Below are 21,723 nucleotides of genomic sequence, written 5' to 3' on the forward strand. Positions count from 1 at the left end.
TTTTTAATTCTGATAAAAACTGGCCAAGTCAAATCTAACCTACTTTAAGTTCTCACATTTTTAAATAACAGCAATTGAGTTATCCAATAAAGCGAAGAAATAGAATTTTATACTTGTTCATAATGTTATTTTGTTCCTATAAATACATATTTCGATCTTGCATAGAACTTGGCACTCGTATAGATCTCCATTCTTTTTGCGGCGAAGCCCACAGCCAAGCATAATTTTTGTATTGAACTTGGCTCTTCTTTTTTACATTTATGTTTTTGGTGGGATACATACTTACCTGTCCGCACTAGCCTGTGCCTCTGAGCTTACCTGCGTATATATACTTACCAAGCCGTCTCTGATTTAACTATGTAGACGTACTTACCTATCCAATTCTGAATTTACCTGTTCACATCAGCCTGTGTTGTTTCGAGTTTTTGCCCAGCTGAATACCTAATAGCTACTACTGTCTATTCATTAACTTTACGTTAGTCGCTCTTAAAAAAAGAAAAAAGTACCTATAATGTCCCGTTCATCTTCAATTTCTTCTTCTAGTGTTATTAATTATGTATTTTATTGTTTACAGGAATTAACTGATTCAAAATCTAGTTCAATATCTGACTTTTCTGCGACATATTCTAATTACACACCACCGAGACACGAAGTAAGTTTAACTAAAATACTTCACTAATTCATTAATAATAATATGCTAATGGCTGTTATCCCAAAACCGGTAGCACTTTAAGTCGATGCAATCCTTAAGCCATGTCAGAAACCTTCTAGGTGGCTTAAAAATATATGCGAGCGCCAATTCAGGATTGAGATCGAAGATAGGTAATTTTGATGTTCAGCAAGGGATAGACAACACTTATATCACTAATCAATTAGTTACCTTTATATTAACAAAGCAGCAATAGTAAGGTGCAATAAAATATAATAAGCTTTTTTTTGTTGCAGACCAGTTCTGATGATTCTTTTCGCAATGAATTTGGAACTTCAAATAATTTAACGCCATTAGAATGTGTTTCGAACTTCGATTCATCGGTCAAGGAGCCTATTAATCTTAATGATAGCGAAATTAGTCACATAAGCGGTTCTCCATGTAGTGTATTTGTAGAAAAGAAACTTCTTCAACCTTATAAAGCAGATAAATTCGTACCAAATCAAAGAATACCTCTCGATGTTAATAATTCCTTGTCTAATATATATTTGAAGCCACCTAATAACATAAGTGTAAGTGAAGTTAGCTGTGAAAGCAGTTCTCCTTGCAATGTAATTGTAAGTAGGAAATTTCCACAGCCTTATAATGAATCAGAACCAAATGAAGAAATTATTTACAATATTAATAGTGAATCTCAAATAGAAGATAATTCTAATGATAGTACAACAATTATCCAAAGGCAAAAACCCAAAAGTTCAAAGGTTCGAGATAAAGATCATTGCTTTTACTGTGAGTCATTTGTTTTAAATTTTGCTCGTCATTTACTCCGACACCATATTTATGAAACTGAAGTCCAAAAAATTGTGTCAAAACCTAAAAAAAGTCTTGATAGAAAACAATTAATTGCAGCTCTACGTAAAAAAGGAAACTACCTTGTAAATTCAAAAGAGGTCACTAAACCGATGCGAAAATGCAAATTTACTGATTATTTTCCGTGTACAGATTGTCTCGGATTCTATTCTAAAAAACTATTGTGGAAACATAAAAAAAAATGTAGTGGTAAATCAGGAAGTAAAAACATTCAATCTGAGGCTCAAAATCTACTGATACGTCATCTTAAGATCGACGAAAAACTTAAGGAAACTGTATTTCTCCGAATGCGGGCAGACAAAATATCACTTATTGCAAAAAAAGATAACCTTATATGTGCTTTCGGATCTCAATATTTAAAAACTCACCGTGAAAAACATTTCGTTAACGTAGTGTCTAGAAAAATGAGAGAGCTTGCAAAATTATTACTAGAATTAAAAAAGATTGATCCATCCATTAATGACTTCTTTTCTGCCTTAAGACCAATTCATTATGATATCATTGTACAAGCAACCAAAATATTGGGAAATTATGACATAGAAAAAGATAGATATGAGACACCTACGTTCGCGATGAATCTGTCCACCACCTTGAAACAATGCTGTAATATTGCAATAATGTGTGCATTAAAAAAGCAAGGGCCTTACATGGAAGTAGATACTGGTAAAATAGAAGCCGACTTAAAAACTTTGATTCAACTTATTGAATCAAATTGGAAATATGATGTGTCTACACAAGCTGCAACAGACTTAAACAAGAAAAAGTGGAATAAGATAACTATTGTGCCTTTAGCAAATGATTTAAAAATTCTTAAAGAATACCTAAATAAAAAATCTCTGGATGCTGCTATAAAAATTAAAGAAGGCTTACAAACTACTGAAACATATACACAACTTTTAGAGACTGTTTATTGTAGGGTTTTATTATTAAATAGGCGCAGGCCTGGAGAACTTCAAAGAATTACAGTGCATGATTATTTAGAAAGCGACAATAATGATAATAATAAGTATGAAGAGTTTGATCGTGCGCTTACTGCCTCAGAAAGGATTCTGATAAAAAAATTTAAACGTGTTGTCATTAGAGGTAAACGCGGCCGCGGAGTACCAGTTCTATTTAATAAAGAAGTTCAAGATGATATTAAATTATTATTATCGATTAGGCATATTTTTTTTGCTTCGACACCAAAATCATTTTTTGTTTGGTAATCCCGGCTATAACAATACGATTTATGGCTACAAAGTTTTGGAAAAGCATGCCAAATTATCAGGGGCGAAACAGCCTAAAGCAATATCCTCGACAAGGCTAAGAAAACATTTAGCCACCTTATCACAAATTTTTAGCATGTCTGAAAATGACAAAGAACAGCTGGCTACATTCATGGGCCATACTAATGAAGTACATAAAAAGTCTTACAGATTGCCAGATGACGTATACCAAACTGCTAAGATATCAAAGCTTCTCATTCTTATGGAAGATGGAAAAGCAGATGCTTTCAAAGGAAAATCTCTTGAAGAGATTGATTTAGATTTGAATGAGGAGCTAATTGAAGAGCCCGTGGACAACAACGAAATTATAGACTATGATCCTGAACCTGAACCTACTTTAGATGCGAATTCTGATTACGTACAAACATATTGTAATTTAAATGACTTATCTCAGGCTGGACCATCTGGTATGCAAAATGTTTCGAAACAACTTATTAATGAACCCTTGTCTCAATTAGGTAACGAAAACAAAATACGAAAAGGAAAAAAAAGAACCTTGACACCTTGGACAAAGGAACAAAAGGACGTAGTTACAAAATACTTTAAATTTCACATAAAAAATTACCAACCGCCTAAAAGAAATGAATGTGAGAAACTAAAAGAACAACATGTAGATTTACTTAAGAATAAAGACTGGTTAAAAATAAAGGTATTCGTCCAAAATATTTACTCTAAGGCTAAGAAATAAGACAAGAAAATTTATGTTTTAAAATACTTAGTATGTTTTGTTTCAAATATTTTCACTTTGTGAATACGTACCAATGATTAAGATACTTAAAATTATGTTTAAATTAATGATTAATATCCGGTTTCTGAGGTCCGTATCACCTGTTTATTTATTCCATAACTTTATCAGATGTTTAGCTGTCATTAAACTTTGTTTAAAAACGATTTTACTGGCATAACTGCCATTACATATGAAAATGCCTTTAAAAGCATTTTTAAACAAAGGACTACATAAAGAATTAAAAAGGTTGTCTTTTTATCGAATTAATAATTAATGAAGAGATATCTAACAGAACCTCAGAAACCGGGCATGAGACTTTTAGTTGTAGCCACTGATTTATTTTAATTTACAATTAAAAATACATGTTACAGTCTTCATTACATTGTAATGAAGACTGACTGAAGTTCATAATTAAGTTTATTTTGTTATTATGCAAAGGCAGAGAGCACATTTATGTTTAATTATTTAGTATAACTAAAATTGTTAAAATGTTTTGATTTATATGTTTAGATACCAAATTTTTTTTTACAAAATTTTAAATTGAAAGAGAAGCTGCAGATTGAGTTTGAGTTGTAGGTGGAGCTTACATTTCTATTAAGTACATATCTAAAACAAGAATGACAATATTGGGTTGATAAAAACCCTACTGATTTGTTTTAATTATAATATTTTAAAAATACATGTTCCATTGCAATGAAGACTGATTAATGTTCATAATTCAGTTTATTTTGTTACTAGGCAAGGCATACCAAATTTATGTTTATTATTATGTCACTGTTAAGTTGCATTGATTCGTTGATTGAAAATCTCTTTATGTTTAGATACACATTTTTTGTAAAATTTAAAATAAAACATTAAATGTTTTATATTACGGTATGCCTTTTATTCCGTATATTCACCTGCTTAAATATGAATAGGTACTATTATCATGAAAATGATACGAATGATAGGAAGTTTCCTTCCTCTTTCTACCTTTTAACCTACATGTTCACACTAGCCTGTGCATCTGAGCTTACCTGTTTATACATACTCACCTGTCCAACTCCGAACTTACCTGTTCACACTAGCCTGTGCAATACAATACAATACAATACAATACAATAACTTTATTAATAATTCCTTAATTACAGGTCAAAAATAAAAATAAAAATAAAAATGTACAAAAAGTTACATTTTTGTAAACATACAATACAATAATACAATAATCATATTCCGTAGTATTCTGCTATGCTATAGAAGTTCATGTCTCCGAGAAACTTTTTAATTTTAAATAAGCGGGTCGAAGCTGCATCTCGGATTTCGTCCGATAGCCTATTATAGATAGCAGGTCCCGATATGTACACAGATTGCTCCGACCTCTTAAGTTTGTGAAACGGGGTGGCAAGTTGGAATGCGTTCGCGTTACTGCGTAAATTATGATTTATATTTCTCCCCCTGCGCTCGAACACATCTAAATTGGTGTGCACAAATAGGGCAACTTGGTAGATGTATTCTCTGCCTCTGAGCTTACCTGTTTATACATACTTACTTGTCCAACTCCAGACTTATCTGTCCACACCAGCCTGTGCCTCTGAGCTTATATGTTTATACATACAAACTTACCTGTCACTCGTCAAAAATGAATATATTGCTCTTTAAGGTTTTGTAGACCACCAAAGTGAAAATACCTACGCTATACATAGGTATTGTCACTTTTGTATGCTAACTATTAATTATTTATTATCTGTGCCTGGAGTTATTATTAGCCCTTATATAGGTGGAAGCCTCTTGGCTGGTATGCTGGATAATTCAAAAACAGTATTCGGAACCAATCTGAATTCGATAGTAGAAGGACGTCATTTAGTTATTATAATCATTGTGATATATGCAGAGCGTTATACGGAATTGATTTAAACATACACTTGGATGGAGGCGGGAATGTGCATGCAGTGTTTCAAACGTATACGTAGATATTCAGTGTGCAAGAAAGATTTAAGAGTGAACCGACGCACTAATTTAGTTATTCGGAACCAATCTGAATTCGATAGTAGATGGATGTCATTTAGTTATTATAATCATTCTGATATATGCAGAGCGTTATACGGAATTGATTTAAACATACAGTCGGATGGAGGCGGGAATGTGCATGCAGTGTTTAGTAGGTATACGCAGGTATTCAGTGTGCAAGAAAGATTTAAGAGTGAACGGACGCATAAATTCAGCTAGAAATATTTAATTTGAATACCACCATTTAAGGTTAAAATGAAATTTAACGTCGACTACTGATATGATACTGATTAAAACATCTTACATACGCATCGAAAACATTAAAAATCTCACTACATTCAGTGGACGCCGCAGGGTGGTAGATTGTAAAGACGCAAGAAGTCCTTCGAGATTTATATATATATATATATATATATATATATATATATATATATATATATATATATATATATATATATATAAATAAATATATAATATACATAGATACACACATATTAATATCAAAGTTTATGATGAAGGGTAAACTTGTGTCAGGAAATGCTGTCTTAATCGTTTTTTAAACATATCAATTGTAGTACTGTCCTGTATGTATTTAGGAAGTTTGTTCCATAGTAGCGGAGCTCGTATTGTGAACGACTGAAGTCGAAATTTGCTGTTACTCCGAGGCACATCGAGCATCGTAGTGATGCAAGAACGCCTGGAGCGGGTTGAAGGAGGAAGCAGGTTGAGGCGGGAGCTGAGGTATTCAGGAATATTAGGGTTTGTGAGAATATTGAAAAGGACCGAAAGGATGTGCATATCACGGCGAAATCGGATAGGCAGCCATTTAAGTTGAGCGCGGAAAAGAGACACATGGTCGTACTTACGTAGCCCGAAAATAAAGCGAATAGTAAGATTTTGTAAGCGCTCTAACTTATTAAGCTGTTCCTCTGTCACATCCAGAAAGCAAACATCAGCGTAGTCGAGAATAGGGAGAAGAAGAGATTGAGCGAGCATAATTTTGGTGTTGAAAGGGAGAAAATATTGGAGACGTTTGAGAGAGTGAAACGTGAAATGCATACGTTTACTAACATCGTTGAGATGAGACGTCCAAGACATGTTGCAGTCAATGATCAGGCCCAAGTTTTTTACATTTTCATGATAGGCTATTGGAACCCCAGCATACTTGATACAGGGCACAGATGGCCAGTCAATTTTACTTCTTAGCCTACTGCTACCAATGATCATTGCTTGTGATTTGGCAGGGTTAACCAGTAAGCCAAAAGATTTGGCCCATAACTGAACAGCCAAAAGGTCTTCGTTTAGGCAGTCAACAGTCTCAGACAACTCACTCAACTGACAATGACGATACAGCTGTAAGTCATCTGCATACAGATGAAAGGGAGAAGAGATGACACGTGAAATGTTATTAATGAAAACAGAAAAGAGAAGTGGAGAGAGTATGCCGCCTTGAGGAACACCGGCAGATAAGTTAGACCAATCAGACGATGAATTTTCTGTTTTCACGCACTGCCGGCGCCCGAAAAGATAAGAGTGAAACCAATCAATGGTAGAGGAAGAAATATTAACCGCTCGGAGGGTACCAAGAAGAATGTCAAAATCTACAGAGTTAAAAGCACTGCTGAAGTCTAAGAGAACAATTACAGTAAGCTTGGTGTTATCCATAGCATACCGAATGTCCTCAGTTATATTCAGCAGTGCTCCAACAGTGCTGTGAGATGGACGGATACCGGATTGGAAAGGACACATGAGGTTGTTGATGGTAAAGTAGGAATACAGTTGTTTGTGAACTATAGATTCTAGGACTTTTGATAGGATTGGCAGTATAGATATGGGACGGTATTGAGAACAAGAGGAAGGATTGGAGGTCTTCGGTAGCGGAATAACGTAGGCGTTCTTCCAAAGTGTTGGGAAGATATTGCACGAAAGTGAGAAATTAATAATGTGAGTGATCACAGGTGCAATATCCTCCAGCACAGGAAGTATCATATCCAGGCTTAGATTATCGCTACCGATGGCTTTTGTGGAGATAGATCGGACATTCCTCTTAACAGTTTCCTCCGAGACTGGTTCAAAAGTGAAAGGGGGCAGTTCTGGTGGAACAAGATTAGATAGATATGAAAGAGTAGCAGACTTAGTGTCAGGATCTAATGTTATAGGTGGCGTGCTGAAGTGCTGATTTAGTTCATTGAGGTCCACGGTAGTTTGAAAGCTATCCGTGGTCTTGCCCACACCTAATGACCGTAAGAATCCCCAAACTTGCGCTTGGGAAGTATTCTGAAGTCTACTATGAATATAGCGGCGTTTAGCATCCCTACACATTCTGTTGCAGATGTTACGATGTTTTTTGTATTCGTCAAGATTTTCCTTTGATGGTTTATTTGACTTTTTCATATTATTTATTCTGAATTATTTATAAATCGAAGGAATTCCTGTTCATGTCCTGTTATGTTCTGTTGATTATTTATTATGAATGGATGATTTTCCCAATTCTCTTTTATTTCTGATAGTCTTTTTACATTTAAACTATTGTTTGTCTTACGTATTCCAGAAATTGATGAATTATTGTGCTGATTGGCTTACCGAATTGAGATGTCACTCAAAAGCGTAATACGTTTGTTTGGCGGAATGATTTTAACATTCTGGACTGCTAATGAAATGGCGCTCTTATAAATTTTATGTAATTGCATATGTTTATCACTGTGTTCACATATTTTGTTTAAGCAAACGAAACGGCTAAGTTTTCTGAATTCAAGAAATTCAGATTGAGTATTCCAGATGACTTGGTGAGAGGACTCTTTTTCTATAATTTCGTGTTCTTTAACTACTCTTATTTCGATATTTTTAAGATTCTCACGAACAGCTTCAACAAATGTCGCAAAATTACCATCGTCGCGCCCGCATTTGACTTGGAAATCGGCAGTCCTCTTAACCACAGCACCAATGCCATCTGGGCCTCCTTTCCCGTGGCCACTTTCTTGGTAGTTCCAGGTGACTATTTTTAAAGATGGAAAAATAGCGCGGAGCTGTGTGATCATATAAAATATTTGTTTATTTCTGTATTGACTCGTTGGACTATCTGTTAAAATATATATAGTAGTAATATATGAACATTTTTCAAACACAAATTCTAACGCATTCTGTAGATACGCCCATACTGCTGGTGAATCGTGACGTGTGCATTCGCTGACCGTGCATAGTGAATTGTGAACAATCTCTCTCCCTTCTCTGAGATAGGCCACCACTGTATGAAGAGATACCTGATCCCGACTGCCTTCAAAGTGTAAACTGTGCACCTCTTTACCAAATATGTAAAAATAATTTTCCGAGAAGTCCATGTGGAGTAACATTTCGTTATAACTTAGAGATTCCTTCAAGTGAGTAATAGTTTGATATTGATTGAGGATGTTCACAGCATACGTGCTGTGCGTGCTGTACGCAACGCTACTGAAAAGTGCAGTAGCTCAAAATACAGTTCATGGATTTGAAAGACCTGGTATTTGGCCAGTGAATAAATATGCTTTTGGTGACGAAGATTACGAACCAGCTGCTGTGATTGCAGGCACGTCTAATATGAATATTGGCACAGAAAGTACAAACTCAATAGAAACGATCGATATTCCCAGACCTTTTGCAGACAATTCTTCAACTCCATCGCCTTCACTTCTTCAAGAACTGATTCCATCAAATTCAGTAGATCATTTATCAGAAATATTTCCATCTCGTAACAGAACTCCCTCTTGTGAGTTTCAAGACTTTGTTGCGCCCATTGTTAACACGCCTGAAAAGATTCGTAGCGACGGGTGTACACCTGAACCAGAACCTGGATGTTCTCGAATTGTCTCCGCTTTTGGGCCAGATATAGCTACTCAGAAAGGTGACACAGTGCTGCCGGAAACTGAAGTAAATATTCGACTAAATACTAGCCGTGACAACTCACTTGATCCGAAACCGGGATGCTCAGCCTCCCACTGCAGTCCCTTATTGTTAAGACCTATTCCAAATCCTGCCAAGCCAATGACCACGCGTAAACGGAAATTACAAAAATCGGAAATATTAACCAGTACCCCGATCAAGGAAGATCAAAAGCAGAAATATGACAAAAATAAAGTTAAGAATATTATTAAAAGACTGAATGATAAATCAAAAAATGTTCCTAAGAAGACTAATACAGAGAAAAAAGACAAAAGAACTACTAAAAAGGTTAAACAGCCAAAGAAAATGAAAGAATTTAAGGATATTTTATGTTTTTTTTTTGGCGGTGAAATATATATTGTAGAAGACGGTAAACCAATTGAAAACTGGATTCAATGTGACATTTGTCAACAATGGTGTCACGAAGATTGTTCTGCTTTTGATGGCACTCAAGGGTATACCTGTGATAATTGCCAATCTTAATTTTCTAATTTTATGGTCAAGTTATGGTTTTTTTTTCAGTTTATCAATGTTATTTCAGAGATTGAATATGGGTATTCACTTTGCCCAAGTACTGTCTTCACTTTACCCGGAGTACCGGGCAAACCGAATACTTTCGTACTTTTTTTAATTTTAATTGCAGTTGATTATTGTTTAATGTTAACTGGTGTACGTATTTGCAAGAGCAATAAATAAAGATTGATTTGTGACAATTATTTTGTTTTTGTATTGTATACCTTTTCTGCTATAACCTTAAATACCTGAAGGTATCCACTTTGCCCGACCTTCCCCTACCCTTGATATATTAACTCAAAACTATCCACTTAGATCAGAGACATCATCTAGTTAAGAAACTGTTCATTCAGCTCGTGATTTAGAAAATTGCGGTATTCCTATTTTACACGAGGCAATTGATACTAAGCCCCACTAAATTTTGTTTTTACTTGGTTTAAAAATAGTATGCAAGTACGAGACATATCAAATAAAACTCTAAAAATTTTTAAAAGTTTTCTTACCTATTAATAATGGCGAATTAATAACACAATTTTTAAAAGAATATATTAAAGCTAAGACTAAATATTTTATTTATTTTGAGCATGAACAGCACAGAATAGACTTCTCAAAAATAGTTATTAGATTATTTAAAGAAGGACAGGTTTCTTTTATAGAATGCACAGAATGTGTCGTTTCTTTAGATGATAAAAAGAACAGAAGGTTGTCATTGCTAAATATCACCTAGGTAAAACGTGCCACCGGGGTATAAAAAAAACTATTACTAGAATTCGACGTAGTTATTATTGGCCAAAAATGCAGGAGATTATTGCTGCCTATATTAACACCTGCGAGTCCTGTAAACTAATGAAATATGATAGGAACCCTATTAAACCCACCTTACAGCTAACGCAAACTCAATCCGCACCCTTTCAGGAAGTTTTTATTGATCTTTTCACCATCGAAAGTTGATACTATCTAACAGTACGTCGACTACTGTACTTTCAGTAAGCTAGGACAAGCAATAGAAATTAGTAATAGATCTACTCCAGAAGTTATTCGTGCATTAATAAAATATTTTTCTTTTTATGGCATTCCGAAAAAAAATTCATGCGATCCTAGTACAGAATTTAATAATGAGCTTATGAAGGAACTGGCTGCTTTGTATAAAATAAATTTAAGCATAGGGACACCTAATAATCCTAATTCCATGGGCATTGTCGAAAGATTCGACAATTATTGAGATTTACAGGCTAGTTCGATATGAACAAAAATGAACTGATGCCTCAATAATGACTTATAGTATAATGGCCTATAATCACAACATCCATTCAGCTATAGGTCTTAGCCCTTTTGAGGTAGTTTTTGGACATACGGATAATAATGATATTTTATTATTGTACATGCAAAATGAAAAAAAAAAAACAAAAAAAAAAAAAAATCTCGCTGAGTTTCTTTCGCCGGTTCTTCTCAGGTCCGAGGTGTTAAATTCCGAACCGGTGGTAGATTTTTGACAATCAATAAGCAAGTGTAAACACTTGTTTATTGGATAAAGATTTTTGACTTTGACTTTGATTTTGATTTTGAAAAGAATTACGTTCAACAATTAATGAAAGATCATGCAAAAAGAGTAAAGTATTTATAAGTATATGTATATATACGTATATGTCGGCGGAAAATCACGTATTTAAAAAAAACGTGCCAGGAAATTATTGTTTTAATTATTTTTAATAATTGAAAACTGTTTGATTATTAAATTAATAATATTTAGTAAATTTTGAGATGTTAAATTAGTTTGAAATATTTCACCGTCCATAAATAGGTGTTATATTGAGTGAATAGTGCCCCCACCCATTTTTGTTATAAAAGGCCGAACGCCCGCCGGTATCAGGAGGCTTGTTCGAGCCGTCGGAGCGATCGGACCTCCTCAGTTTGGAATAATTCAGAGAATAATATTTCCTGAGTTTAATTTCAAACCTTCGAAGATGGATAGAAATCCAAACCCTGACATTCGTGACGTCAACAATGCTGACGTCATGTTTTTTTAAAACAAGCCGGGACAAGCCATTCCGTCATATATATCAGATAAATTAGTTTCACAGAAAAATATAATTGTTGATAATAAGAAGGGAGAAAAAGTAAAATAATTATAATAAGAAATAGGCTCACCAATTTTTGTTAAATATATAAATAAAAGAAAAAGCAAAAACAAGGCCCGTTATAAACAGGCAAAGCTCTTAGGTAAACCTGAACACAATATACTTCCCATAGAAATAGCAGGTAGACCGACAAAAACTCATTTAAAAAATATAAAACGACCTCCGCAAGTGGTGCCTCGTTCCGCTGCTGTGGATTTCTCTGAACCAGGGCCTTCATCTCGAAAAGATTTATGAAAACCTGGTATCCTTCCTGTAAAACTAGGAAACGCCTATATACAGCAAGACATGTGGTTTTAGCTAAGATTATAGACTTAGATAACATAATAGATGATTTGTAGTTAAATATAAATAGGTATTTAGAGTTCTCACAAATGTTAGAGAAACATAAGCAATTAACAAACGAATATTTAGGCTTAAAGCTGACTATTTGAGACACCTTTGCATAGTAAAGAACAATTAGTACCAGCTAAGCGATTTAAAAGAGGTTTAATAAACAAACTCGGAGCGCTAATAAAAGTTATTACAGGTAATTTGAATCACGAAGATGCTATTAAATCATCATGTCAGCCGAAGGACGTCCACTGCTGGACATAGGCCTCCCCCAAAGATCGCCACAACGACCGGTCTTGTCAGCAGCCCGCAACCAGCGGCTTCCCGCGACCTTCACCAGGTCGTCGGACCACCTTGTGGGGGGCCTACCCACGCTGCGTCTTCCGGTCCATGGTCGCCATTCGAGAACTCGTCGGCCCCATCGGCTATCGGTTCTTCGAGCAATGTGCCCCGCCCACTGCCACTTAAGTGTGGCAATTCTTCGGGCTATGTCGGTGACTTTAGTTCTTTTGCGGATCTCCTCATTTCTGATTCGATCTCGCAGAGAATCTCCGAGCATAGCCCTCTCCATTGCCCTTTGGGTGACCTTGAGCCTTCTTATGAGGCCCATTGTGAAGGACCACGTTTCAGAGCCGTAAGTCATCACTGGCAACACACACTGGTCAAAGACTTTTGTCTTGAGACACTGCGGTATATGGGACGAGAAGATTTTTCGTAGCTTCCCGAACGCTGCCCAGCCGAGTTGCTATTAAACACGAAAAACTAATTTCTGAGGTCCAAAATAGTGTTGCATATCGATAGTCCACTATCGATAGACTATCGATAGACTATCGATAGTATTGTCACGTGTCAATACTATCGATAGTATCGATACTATCTATAATTTCCCATGAGCCATACTATTGATACTATCGATAGTTTTGCAAAAACCATGACTTTTAACCTAAACTATCGATAGTATCGATAGTTTTGTGCTATGATAGCCGATAGTATTGCTTTCTCAAGATAAGTAATTTAGTAGGCCAACTATAGTATATATTTAAATAAATTAAATTAAATTTACCACAACATTTGTTTTTAGAATAAAGACATTTTGTGCGTAATAAGGAATAATGAAAAATTTTAATGTGAAAAATGTTGTCAACATTTTTTGTGTTTGATTTATGAATAAACATTATAAATAATCAATAACATTAAAAAAACTTTTATTAGGTTGGTGGCATTACAATAAAACTTTTTTGTAGTAATATTGAGTCTAGCGATTAGAATACATAAAAAAAAATACAAAAAAAAAATCATAAAAATTCGAATTTTGAGCCGATAGTTTCCAAATAAGGCTTAAGCAATTCGCAATAGTGTGTTGCATTAGCACAAGTGGAGGTAACTCTCCAGGACCAACACGATCGACGACCTCGGATTATCTCCAAGGAGAAGCGGAGGACCAGTGCGCGAAAAACATCAAAATAATACCCGGGAAAAACCTACCCGATGACACCCTCTTTCAAGAGATTGGACATCACCCGGCGAAAAATAAAATAAAAAACAAGGCAGTAAAGGGGCCAAGTAGTTAACACCACGAGGAAGGAACGTGACAGACGCACGCGCAGGTCTCCGGAAGGCTGTAAAACCGCGTATAGTCACGCGCGACGTTTCAGCACGTGTGACCTCGTTACCTTTTATATACACGCGCAAGATCGGCACGTACGGTCTCATCCGACGAAGACCCCATTGGATCAGTGGTGAAGACTACACAAAAACATCATCAAAGATACCCCGAGTTTAGTATCAAATAAACCGGGACGAGGAGACAAAGACACTGGAACACAACACCAGCAGCGCAACTATACAATTGCATAAGCCATATCAGCAAAAGTTGGCGTACTCAACATCGGCAGGGCTCTACTAAGGAAATCGCACACCACCAGCGACACGTGAGTCCACACTGACATTAAATAAAAAAAAAAATTTTATATATGTCGGAGAACATCATTCTTGTTGACATCGTTGTCAATGGTTACGGGCTTAGTGGGCGTCATTAGGGTAAAGAACAAGCACAAAACACAACTATCACGTAATTACAGTATTATAATTAATATAAAGTGAACAAATTAACACTTTAACGAGTAACAACACTGAGCAGCGGGTTCAGGGCACCGATCTGACCTTTTATAGTCTTCTACACTTTTCAAGATCCAACTCGATCTGTCCCTTTTACTAATCAAACAAAATGCATCCGTCAAGACTGTCTCAACCTCTGTCAACCAGATGGCGCCTCGACTCCGCTCGAGGCAAATGCTTCGCTCTGATTGGTCGTTACAAGAAATACAATATTCATAACTTTTATAAAATGAATATGGTTTATAACTTCTTAAAACAATGTAACAAATCAAATATAATTAACTCAAGAATTTTAAAACATATTAAAATGTAAACAAATAATATTGTGTGTTATACATGCAAACATCAATCAACCCGACTCATATCTTCCTCCGACACGGCCATCCTGACGTATTACACGTCCTCGTGTGATCTTGAAGGCCGCGCGTCATCGGTATCTGCAGAAAAGACAGAGATATTTCTGTATAGTTCGGCCACTCCTGACCAAGCAGATCGTGTTTATTATGTTTGACACAACAATTTCATTTGAGATATTTCCATTAAATATTTGCCTTTAATAATAAATCTTTCTTTATCGAATCTTACTCCTATTAGATTCCACGTTACATTCTTTATTAAGTCACTAGTGTCGAAATAGCCGCCATTGCACACTGTGGATTATTAGTAAAATCTAAATGGCTACCTTGCCTCTTATTCTATTAATTTCAAATTTCAAAGGCCACCTCGCCTCTTATTCTATTAATTTCACGTTTCAATGGCCACCTCGCCCTTCTACGGCCACCTCGCCATTCTGCGGCCACCTCGCCATTCTACGGCCACCTCGCCATTCTGCGGCCACCTCGCCATTCTGCGGTCTCCTCGCCTCTCAGAAAGCTTAACTAAACTGCCGCACTTATAAAGTATCTTATAACGAGGCTTTATTCGCCACACATACACACACCCACACACCCCAATATAAAATCATTTTAGAAAAACTAAATATAGCACAAAAATCTTACTTTAGTTCTCGAGGCTTTCAGAGAATTGCAATCACTTACGACATTGAAAATCCTTCCATACAAATAATGGCGGAAATGCTTAATTGAGTTAACTACTGCTAGTGTCTCTAACTCGTAAGAGTGGTACCGAGACTCCGCTTGCGTAGTGCGTTTACTGTTGTATTGTACCAGATATAATTTTGTACTAGTTCTTTGAAAGATAATATCGCCGTAACTTTTGCTACTAGCATCCGTATGTAACTCTATGGGTAATTCTGGATCAAAAAGCATGAAAACCGAAGATGAGGTCAATACCCATTGTAGCGTATTTAGGTGTATGCGTACGTTGAAACGTCTATGATTTGTCTATGGAATGATTTGACGTATGACGTACTTCTTTTTCTCTTCCCTCCTGGTGTGAGCCGCGGTAACGTGTGTTATGTGAGTGCGCCGCGCTTTTAAATTAGCTTGTGTAACGGACTTATCCTTCTCCTATAATATCACCTATCCCTTTGGCTGTGTTCTTCGAGTGTATGAAGACCAAGGGAGCGCTCCCAAGAAGAACGTGTCTTCGCAAGTCAGAGCCCAGAGTTTTGAGGTAACAACCCCTTTTATACCAAAAATACAGTCCACTTTTCTCTCGCGCGTACATTTTGGTCTTTCGTAGCCAAATTTGAGATTTAAAATTTAGTGTAAATCGGCGATTTTGTGTGTTTTAAATCACGTGTTAATACTTCAAAGTCATTCCATGGAGAAACGGATAATACTTTCGTTAGGAGCTAATGTGTAATTTAAAACAGTGTTAATTTATATTTCGCTTTACAACATTACGTAATTTATATTAATTGCGTATTATTTGCATTGTAGAAAAGTGTAGTAATTTTACATAAAAATAATTTAGTCGATTATTTTTCGAAGTACCTTCATATTTTTTAAGAATTTCGTGTTAAGCAATTAGACCGTATGTTGCATTACGAAAGTTCGGATTTAGTTGATGAGTTCGACGCGAGTTATGGTGATTTAGACTTACTTCGTTCTCAGTTTAAAGAAACACAGACTAAAATCGAATCAACTTTAATATCTCAAAAATTATTTGTAGAATCCGAACAGGAGGAAATCCGTGATAATTTTATGGACAAAGTGATCGATATTAAAAAAGACGGTGACCGACTGTAGTACGGAGTAGACGTGTGCATCTAATTACTTTAAAAAAAATATTTTTATTTAAACAGTGCTTAGTTAAAATAGACTTTAACTATTACAACAAAACGTTTATATTGAACTGTGCAATAGAACACACATACGATCTTTGAAAATAAGTATTCCGCGACGAGTTAACTGCTTATCGCTATCTAAGCATGAGTTTCCAACCACTGGCGCAAGGCGGAAATTCCATGAGCGGAAGCGATTCTGCTCTTGAAATTCGTGGTACTACCTGGGAGCAAGAAAATGTAACACAGAGAAGAAAGAAGGAACGAGAAAACAATTCTACTACATTTTTTATAGAAGAAATAAATAAACTTCGGAGTGAAATACAGTGTTTTTTCAAAAATTTTAGTGCAACACACAATCAAACCAATAACAAAATATGTCAACAAATGACTGAAATAAAACAAGAAATTCAAGACATTAAAAATGCAACAGAAAGTTTAATTACTGAACACCATACTATAAAAAATGAATTAGAGAATATGAGACGACTAAATTTAACTATTCAGGAAAAAATGAACAAACTTGAGAGTGATTTAACTTTATATACAAATAATTCCGCCATTTCATCGTCCGCTAATCCGCTACCGCTTGGCTACGAAGACCTTATGCTAGAAATACAAGATCGTTGCAATCGGCAGAAAAATATCGTACTTGCGGGTATACCTGAATTAAACGATAAAAATTCTCAAAACAGAAACAAATATGATATGGAGGAAGTAGTTAAAATTATTACAAGCGTTTATGAAAACTGCCTAAAACCAAATAAAATTTTTCGACTTGGTAAATACACCCCGGGTAAAAACCGCAACATAAAGGTATGTTTTGATAGTCAGGACACTGCGAACTGTATATTAAGAAACCGTACATTAACGAAAAACAAAAGTATTCGTATTTTTTGGGATCAAACTCCGACTCAATTTAAATATTTACAAAATTTAAAGAATGAGCTTGAGCAGCGTAAACAAAATGGTGAGTCCGACTTAAGTATAAAATATTTTAACGGAATACCAAAAATTACAAAATTAATTCCAAAAAACGCCAAATAGTGCCTTTAACACCACCAAAAAATGAACCACTCACTTACCAGATTACTCATGATTATGGCTCAGTCACAATGACCTCCTCTTCTTTAAAATTCTTTTATGCGAATGTTAGAAGTTTAGTCAAACTGGGCAAAATTGACGAATTACAATGCATCATTAAATCTTTTAATTATACTATACATTTAATATTACTAACGGAGACCTGGATAAAATCGGATTCTGAAGCAAATATCTTAAAAATTCCAAACTATTCGCATATTTACAATTATAGAACTGACTCTCTTGGCGGAGGAGTGTCCATGTATGTCCACAATGATTTATCCTACACGCTTACAGAAGAAAAGTATACTGATGGTAATAACTTCCTATGGATTTATTTAGAAAAATGTAGCTTACATATTGGACTTGTTTATAGACCCCCGACAACTAATATTGAAAACTTTTTTGAAATATATTCAACTCAATTGGAAAAAAGGAAAAGATCAATAGTATTTGGAGACTTTAATATAAATATTTTAAATAAAGATCGATGCAGTAAGAAATATAAATATATACTACAAGAGTCCGGTTATAGAATACTCAATAAAATCAACAGTCAATTTTGTACAAGGGAAACAGAAACATCTAAATCGATCCTTGACCACGTTTGTACAAATACTAATAATGATTTTCATATTGCTCTGATAGATTCACCGCTATCAGACCATAAACAAATTTATTGTGAATTTAAAAATTATAAAAAAGAAGCCAAAAAGAAAATAAAGTATGAAGCAATAAATTATGATAATTTATACAAGGATATGGCAGAAATAAATCTTCAGATTATAGACAACTATGAGGAACTGAACGAGTACATAAAAAGGATTATAGAAAATAATAAAGTAATTAAATACAAAATACAAAATCTACCAAAAGACGACTGGATAAACAAACATATACTGGATGAAATTAAAAACCGTAATATCGCGTGGAAAAATGTTTGACAAGATACAGATAATATGGAACTAAGAAAGGAATTTAATAATTTACGAAACAAAGTTGGAAGTGCTATTAGAGACATAAAGGATAAATTTTATTTTAACTCATTTATTAAATGTTACAACAAGCCTAAAAGAATGTGGGACCTTATCTATACTTTTGCCAATTATAAAACCGTAAATGATAATATTCTCCCTAAGCTTATAGTAAACGATAAAATTATTAGTGATGGTACGGAAATATGTGAAACTTTTAATTCTTACTTTTCGTCAATAGGCTCCATTTTAGCTAACTCTATACCAACCAAATACCATAAAACAAGTACTTCATACATGTCATCCTCATACAAAAACACGAAAACACTCACAAAATTTACAATATGTACAAAAGATGAAATAAAAACAATCATTAAAAACCTAAATATCTAGACATGCGATCCCAGTGTGTTGCTGTCAATGGTTTTGAATCAAATACGTACTACTCAAAATCTGGGGTTCCACAAGGATCACACCTCGGGCCACTATTGTTTCTTGTGTTCATAAATGACATCACTAATGAAATATTGCATTGTAAAAGCTCATTATTTGCTGACGATTTAAAAATTTATAGAACTATTAATGACAACAGAGATGCTCTACTGGTTCAAGAAGATCTAAACAGGATATCTACCTGGTGTACTGAAAATAATATGACTCTTAATGTTAACAAATGCTTTTTCATAAAATATACTAGAAAGAAAAAACCACTTGTTTCTAAGTACTCTATTTGTAATAAAATATTACAAGAGGTTACTGAAATAAGGGATTTAGGAGTCATTATTGATAAAAAGTTAACTTTCACATCTCATATCACCAAAATAGTTACGAAAGCAGCTCGTGCTCTCGGGTTCATTAGGCGCAATACTAAAGGTTTCTCTCAAGCTACAAAAATTATATTATATAATGCATTAGTACGCAGCCATCTGGAATTTGTTTGTGTTATTTGGAATCCCACTTTTAATGTCCACTCTCAACGAGTTGAAAGTATACAGCGTGCTTTCACGAGAAGTCTCGCTTTTTCAGCCAGTGGAATCTCCCATAGGCAGCCATATAATCAGCGATTAACATGGTGTAAGATGATATCTCTGAGGGACAGACGAACAGTCCTCGAATTGTGTTTCTTATATAAAATTCTACATAACAGTGTTAAATGTACTAACTTAGTCGAGCGTATATCTTTTTCGGTTCCTAGTAAATATCCAAGAAACAAAATTCGTAATTTATTTCATATTCCTAAAACAAGAACACAAATGGGAAGTCAAGCACCTATCGCAAGGTTATGCATAAGTTACAACACCATTAATAAAAATATACCTGGCATTGACATATTTAGTGATTCTCTGAATGCTTTTAAAAGAAAACTTTTCAATCATTTTACTTAAATAGTTTTAGCTTGTTAAACTTCTATTTAGGTATTTTCTATTAGGTTTTAATTTTTCTAATTTTATATTCAATAAATTTAATATATATGTATAATTGTTCCGTGTCGAGTTGTTTGTGAAAGTTATGTACGCTAGTTATTGATGTATATATTAAGAACATGATTGTCTACTTCTGAAATTATGTAAGTGTGTCAAATATATATATTGTTAGCGTGCTTAAATAAATAAAAAAAAAAAAAATAAATAAATACTAATGCAAGCACAGGTGTCGATGGTATTACCCCTAAAACAATTAAATGTGTTAATGATGTAATAAGTGAAAACTTAACGCTTTGCATTAATAAATGTTTCAGAGACGGTGTATTCCCAGATAGCTTAAAGGTGGCTAAAGTTATCCCTATATATAAAGCTGGCTCGAGGACTGACCCTGGGAACTATCGTCCTATATAGGTTTTGCCCGTTCTATCAAAAATATTTGAGCAGGTTTTGTACACGCGTATATATAATTATCTCACTGGAATAAATTTTCTTTATAAAGGTCAGTATGGGTTTCGTGCTAAATCAAATACTCTTGCAGCTACAATTGATCTAATTTCTAAAATAAAATTTAATATAGATCAGAAAAGGATAGCTTTAGGTATATTTATTGACTTGAAAAAGGCGTTTGATACCGTCTCACATAATATCTTGCTTCATAAATTGCAAAAAATAGGTGTATCTGGATCAGCTTTTAGCGTCCTTAAGTCATACTTAACGAACAGAAAACAAATAGTAAAAATCGAAAATTTCAAAAGCAGTTCATGTAATATCAATTGCGGTATACCTCAGGGGTCAATCCTAGGCCCTCTATTATTATTAATCTACATTAACGATATTGGTAATTTAGGATTACACGGAGAAGTGTCATTATACGCAGATGACACATGTCTGTTCTTTTTTGGAGACTCAATACATGAGATAATTTCGAACGCACAAGCAGATTTAAATATACTAAATGAATGGTTCCAATGCAATTTGCTGAGTATAAATGTTACGAAAACCTCCTATATGCTTTTTACTGCTAAAAATAAAAAAATCCCTAACTACGAATTCCTAACCATAAATAATATTAAATTTAAAAAATCAGAAACAGAAAAGTATCTTGGTTTACTCTTAGATTCCAAATTATCATGGCAACCTCATTTAGATTATTTGCAAACTAAAATAACATCACTGACTGGAGCTTTACGCAGGTGTGTCCGATGTATTCCATATAAAGTTCGAACTATTATTTATAACTCATTAGCTAAACCCTCACTTGAATATTTAATAGAAGTATGGGGATCTGCACACAAAACTAATTTAAAAGATTTACAAATATCACAAAACAAACTATTAAAAACACTACACCAACTGGACTAACGCTTTCCAACCAATGAACTTTACAAGAAAACTGATACACTATCTATAGCACAATTATACAAATACAAAACATGCATACTTATAAGAAAAATTCTCTCAGGATCTATACACACACAAACTACTTTTAAGACTAAATTACATAAATACTATACACGAAATATACATAAATTACAAATACCTA

General features: G+C 34.5%; 1 protein-coding gene across 1 annotated transcript; it reads right to left on the minus strand.

The window, feature by feature from the left end:
* Positions 1-6,152: 6,152 nt before the first annotated feature.
* LOC125075562 lies at positions 6,153-7,819 on the minus strand. The gene is made up of 2 exons (XM_047687274.1): positions 7,142-7,819; positions 6,153-6,233 (listed from the first exon to the last, which is right to left on the minus strand). Exons 1-2 carry the CDS (start codon positions 7,817-7,819, stop codon positions 6,153-6,155), a joined length of 759 nt encoding a protein of 252 aa, XP_047543230.1.
* Between the last annotated feature and the right edge of the window lie 13,904 nt (positions 7,820-21,723).

The sequence above is a fragment of the Vanessa atalanta genome, chromosome W (genome assembly GCF_905147765.1).
Source record: "Vanessa atalanta chromosome W, ilVanAtal1.2, whole genome shotgun sequence".
NCBI classification, from domain to species: domain Eukaryota; kingdom Metazoa; phylum Arthropoda; class Insecta; order Lepidoptera; family Nymphalidae; genus Vanessa; species Vanessa atalanta.